The following is a 6,000-nucleotide window of genomic DNA, read 5'->3' as shown; positions in this document are numbered from 1 at the left end:
CAGCCTCCTGAGTAGCTGGGACTACAGACACGCGCCACCATGCCCAGCTAATTTTTTGTAGTTTTAGTAGAGACGGGGTTTCACCATGTTGACCAGGATGGTCTCTTGACCTTGTGATCCACCCGCCTCAGCCTCCCAAAGTGCTGGGATTACAGGCTTGAGCCACCGCACCCGGCTTGACATTAATTTTATATAGCATGTCTGTGGCATTTATATTCATTATATATCACTTGGCCATTTTGTCATAAAGCTAAAATAAGAATGATGAGCTGATTTTTTTTTTCACTGCATTGGACTCTAAACTATACCTGTGTTTCTCTCCTGATCTAGGCTTTGTGTTAATTGTCTTTTTGGTCATTTTTTAAATAGGGATAAAAGGAATTTGCCATTTACACCTATTTTGGCATCAGTGAATCGCCTTATTCGTTACCACCTTGGTACAGTGGCAAAAGGATCTTTCATTATCACATTAGTCAAAATTCCGCGAATGATCCTTATGTATATTCACAGTCAGCTCAAAGGAAAGGTAAGGGGAAAATGCATTTCTGTACTTTCTGTGAGCACATTCCAGACCTCAGTTCTGCATGTAGTAAAGTACCAAATAATGTTAAATACAAAGTTGTGTTTTCTTCAATGTCTTTACAAGGTGAAATCCAGCCATTCTCCCTTGTCACCCAGTCATGCACTCCGTATGCTCCAGCAAAATTCATCCAATCACTAATTACTAAAAGTATCCTGTGCTGCTATTCTTCTCTGTTGATTGACTCACATACCTTTCTCCTTAGAACTTCTTCCCTGTCCTTCACTGTTGGAATAACATGCATTTCAACATAGTTTAACTCAAATTCTACCCCTTTGTAGAAACCTTCCCTGATTCCTTCCATCTCCCAAACAATGCATCTCTTTGTTCTCCACTCTCATAACACTTAGTATTTATACTATATTCTGATTCTAACCTTTTTTGTGTTTAGTATTTTTTTTCTCCTACTAGATTGTAAGCTCCTTGCAGGTGTTATAAACTTCACTGTGTCTTTTATGCAATAAAGATGAAATAAATATTCAACTGATTAAAAATTATCCAGTTATTATGTTTTAAGGAGGTAATGGACAAGTATAGAGGATTTGAAGCATAAATTGTGATTTTTAACTTTTTATTTATTTTTCTAATGTTTGAAGTCTTCCATATGACAGTTTAATTCTTTGGTTTTTTTATTATTTCAATTTTTCCCCCATCTAGGAAAATGCTTGTGCCCGATGTGTGCTGAAATCTTGCATTTGTTGCCTTTGGTGTCTTGAAAAGTGCCTAAATTATTTAAATCAGGTAAAATATTTTAAAAATAAATCTAATATTTACTTTCAAAGATAGGTTCATTGTTTCTTCTCCCAAGATAAAATAAACTAAATTGAAAGATGTTTTTCTTGTGGTATTGTACATTGTATCTTTGTTTTAATTGTCTTTTTAATAGTATGTCTATTTCAATCATACTCTTATTTTTTAAATTAATGTATGTGCTTACCAAGGCTCATTATTATTTTAATTTTTTTCAACTTTTATTTTAGGTTCGGGGGTACATGTACAGGTTTGTTACATAGGTTATTGTTTTTATTTTAATAGATAGATAAAACATCACTAGGGTTCATCTTTCAGGAAAAACATTTATCTCTTATCCCTCAATCCACATTCTTTCATCTTTAAAATTTTCCCTAAGAATCTGACTATTCTAATTATTAGTATCCTTTCATTTTTAAAAATGTTGTTTGAAAATTTCAACATAAAGCTGTGTGACACTTAATCCTTTTTACAACTAGCTACTATCATTCAAAGCAGCTCTCTATGCTGATACCTTTTTTTTTTTTTTTTTTCCCAACTGGTAAACACTATTATATTGGCCTGGGAAATATTATCAAAGGGAGTACTATTTATAAGGTTGAATGGAGGAATTGGGAATTGATATTTATAGGACAACAGGCCTTAGGAAAATGGGTTAGTCCTCTATCTATATCTGAGGACATAGGAGTCTCTTTGGGGCACTCCTTCCTTCTTTTCTTTATTTTTTTAAATTACTTTTCCATTCCTTGAAAATCAGTTCTAATGTATTAATGCCCACATCTAATAGGCCAGAGATAAAATTGACTTTCTCACCATTTATTGCTAAGTGATTGAAGACTAGCATTGCACTTAGCATTCACTCCAGGATAGTCACAGGTTGATAGTCCTAGGGCCGTGGTATTGAGCATGCCTGGAGTTTGCTTTATTGGGTTCTGTGGTAATACGAGAAAGTAGGTATGATGTTCCATTAGCAAAATACATTCTTATAGATCATAATATTCCCAATGGATGTACAGGTGTTTGGAAGCTCATTCTTAATACAATTAGTGATGGCCATAACAACCTGAAAATTTGTGTTCTTTAAAATTGGTTTCAGGCCAAGTTGTCTTTATCAGAAAGTTGATGGATACACTAAAGATTATCATAATTGCATTTTTATACTCACCACTAAGTAGCTTATCCTTGGAGAGATATGCTAAGCCCAGATCTCTAGTCTCAATCCTACTACCATCCCTAGGTACCTTTTAGTTTTGCAGTTTTTCAACACTGGACTAGTTTCTACTGAATCTTAATGATTCTGCCTGAGCGTCACCTCCCAGAAGCCATCCCTCTTCCCCTCAGCCCCTCTGCTGAGCTTCTATTACTAGGTCATATCTTAATGTTCAAATGCTAACAATACTGTATTGAAATTATCTGTTAACTTCACCCTTAAACTCCTAGCTCCTTTAAGGTAAGGATCTTCTTTTTCTTGGTCTCCTCACAAGCTAGCACAGTACCCAATATACAACAGGTGGTCTTTAAGTGTTTTCTGAATGAATTATTAATTATATTAGTGAATATTTGGACTCTTTAAAAAGACTAACAGGGTGATATAAAACTATAAAAATACTGAAAAGGAGATGTGCAGTTATACTGAGGAAGAAAATAAATCATATGATATCAAGATAGCTGATAAAAGGTTTAAAAAATCGAAGGTTTTCAGCATATCCTAAGCTAAACATTAGTCAGTGATTTAGTACTAACAACCCTGAGATGTTGGTCTTTTTTGTGCAGGTTTTGTTCATTTTGGATCAGCATTTTGGAGGCATGATGTTCGAGGTTTAAGCAGAACATTAAAACAGCAGTAAATCAAACATGTGAGCAAACGCTTAGGGAGAGTTATTCTGAACTCATAGTTAGTAGTTCTGTTTGGGAATACAAAGTGCTGCAATGTGGGTACTGATCACCTGCAGTGCTTCATGTCTCCTGGGTTCATAGGAAGTGCCACATGTGAAATGTGGCCAACATAACTCTGTAAGGCTAGCATTATTTTCTCATCTGTTTTACAGATGAGAAAATTGAGACTGGCATCACAAGACCTAAAGGTGGAAGAAGTTTTCAACAAGGTTTTCCTAGCTCTTTCCAGGAACTGCTGCCATTATATCACACTCATATACATGTAAATATATACACATTTCTGAGTGACATAAACAAATACAAATATGGTTTATTATAGAAAATGCAGACATCTCAAGTTATAATGATTCATTCTGTAAACTAAGACAATGATGTTTTTAAAGAAAATCTATTGAGGTCAGGTGTGGTGGCTTACGCCTGTAATCCCAACACTTTGGGAGGCCAAGGTGGATGGATCATTTGAGGTCAGGAGTTTGAGACCAGCCTGGCCAACATGGTGAAACCCCATCTCTACTAAAAATACAAAAATTAGCTGAGTGTGGTGGCACTTGTCTATAATTCCAGATGCTTGGGAGGCTGAGGCAGGAGAATCCCTTGAACCCAGGAGGCAGAGGTTACAGTGAGCCAGAGGTGGCAGTGAGCCAAGATTGAGCCATTCCACTCCAGCCTGGGCAATGGAGCAAGACTGTCAAGAAAAAGAAAGAAAGAAAGAAAGAAAGAAATATCTATTGAAGTTAAGATTTGCAACACATTTATAAATTTTATGACCTTGAAAAGGTCTAAGAATTTAGAACAAAATTGGATGAAGGCTACAGTATGGGCTTGACTTTGTTCCCTGTTTAGGCTTCTATAACAAAATACCATATACTACGTGGCTTCTAAACAACAGAAATGTATTTATCATAGTTATACAGTTTATGAGAACTATTCCCATAGTTCTAGAGGCTGGGAAATCCAGGATCAAGCCACCAGCAAATTCAGTGTCTTGTGTGGGCCAGTTTCCTGGTTCAGAGACGGTGCTTTCTTGCTGTGACCTCACATGGTGGAAGAGACAAAACAGCTCTTTGGGGTATTTTTTTTAAAAAAATAAGGGCACTAATCCAATTCATGAGAATAGAACCGTTATGACCTAATCACCTCCCAAAGACTCTACCTACTAATACCATTACCTTGCTGACTATGTTTCAACATATGGACTTTGAGAAGACACAAACATTCAGACTATAGCATTCCCCTTCTCCCCTTTGCCTCAAATAAGAAAGGAATAATTGTAATTACCTTTTCCTTCATTTAATTTATAAGGATCCACGCAGAATTGCACATACCCTATTCCCTTAGCATTGCTGTCTAGCTTGCCCCTATTGAATCATTATGTAAATATTTTAAACTTTAAGAAAATTTCTAGGTTCTTCAGTAAAGAAAGGAAAGAAAATATAAAAATGAAGAAGTTGTGTTCTGGGACAGATGGCCATGCAGACCTGTTTCATGCATGGTGACCCTCTGCCCTAACATATTTCTTTCACACGATCAGCACTTTTTCACTATATCCTGTCACACAGAAGTACAACCAGGAATTGCGTGGGTTAACAGGTATCCTTTTAAAAAAATTCCTGGATGGTGGTCATCCTTCATCTTGCTCATGGGGGTTGAATAGTCTCAAGCTTGTGTCCTACCCAAGCAGATGTTGAGTGTGGGCTAAATGTTAATCACTGATGTCTGTCTGTGGGCAGTTTAGTTCCAGATAAGGAAGGCTGTCTGAGAAGAAGGTGGGTGGACTTTAAAAATCTCAACCAAGAAGTCTGAAGAAATCTCAGAGAACGGCTATCAGGGGAAGCCACAAAGGACTCCAAAATTCCTAAGGACCTTAAGCATGAATTCTTGTAAACTAGGAAGTATAGAAAGAGAGGGAATTTTCATTGGCCTGCTATGATCTGCAGCACATTTTTCTTTCTGAAGAGGTCATCTTGACCTTTGTGTATCCAGTTTATCTTCCTATCTTGGGAGTGAGTGAAGGAGCTTGCAAAATATCCATCTACTTTTTTTCAGTTGGATTGAATACAGAGGAATTTCATAGATCCAAATTTAGAAAGACTAAATTTCTGTGAGTACATCCGACCCTTACAGAAATTTCTCAGAGTGGTGGAGAAAAGAAATTATCACTACCTCTTTATCTACAAACAAATAGACTTCTGCCCTAAAAGCAGATGGAATGGGGCAGGGCAGGGTAATAAGAAGGAAGCAAAAGAGGAATAATCATAATTCTCAAATGAAAGGAAGCTTCTAAAAATTAATGAGGGAAATAAAAAAGCTTTTATAGTGTAGTTTAGAAGTGTTGGGCATTCTCGCATCATCTGGTCTGATGATAACACAGGAGAGAGAATGGAGATATGTGGGTCCTCTCTTGCTTCTGTCTCAAGGAAATTCATGGTGAACTGGAAAGGGTAGAACACTGTAGTTAAGAGTGAGTCGTTCCTTATTGGGGGTGGGAGTGGACATAAGCTAGTACCTAGTTGATTTAAATGGGTTGTCCAATTTCCTTGATTCTAGACATTATGAAACTGTTTAGCATCAGGATGTATCTCATAATCAATATGTACATTTAATATGGTAGGATATTTTCTCCTGAAAACTTGTTATGAATAACTGGCTCATTAGTCTCTTGATGAGATCTTAGAATGTGGGAAATAAGGTATTTCTCTTCAAAGGAGTCAGATCCCAGATCACTGAAGACTTTTATCAATTATATTGTTTAACTGAAGAATTACAGTGAAAGA

The 6,000-nt window shown here is 36.5% G+C and overlaps 1 protein-coding gene across 5 annotated transcripts in view; it reads left to right on the top strand.

Annotated features, from left to right (window-relative positions):
• Window positions 1–6,000, top strand: part of SLC44A1 (solute carrier family 44 member 1) — a 184,704-nt gene that overhangs the window by 120,339 nt on the left and 58,365 nt on the right. For all 5 annotated transcript variants that reach the window (XM_017527757.1, XM_017527756.1, XM_037738225.1 and 2 more), the window contains 2 exons: window positions 370–526; window positions 1,238–1,321. In XM_017527757.1, coding sequence (XP_017383246.1) covers window positions 370–526; window positions 1,238–1,321 — 241 coding nt within the window. The remainder of the gene's footprint in view (window positions 1–369; window positions 527–1,237; window positions 1,322–6,000) is intronic.

This window comes from Cebus imitator, unplaced genomic scaffold (assembly GCF_001604975.1).
Source record: "Cebus imitator isolate Cc_AM_T3 unplaced genomic scaffold, Cebus_imitator-1.0 Scaffold51, whole genome shotgun sequence".
NCBI classification, from domain to species: Eukaryota; Metazoa; Chordata; class Mammalia; order Primates; family Cebidae; genus Cebus; species Cebus imitator.
The sequence above is the reverse complement of the archived record's forward strand: the minus strand, read 5'-3'. Positions and strand labels throughout refer to the sequence as shown.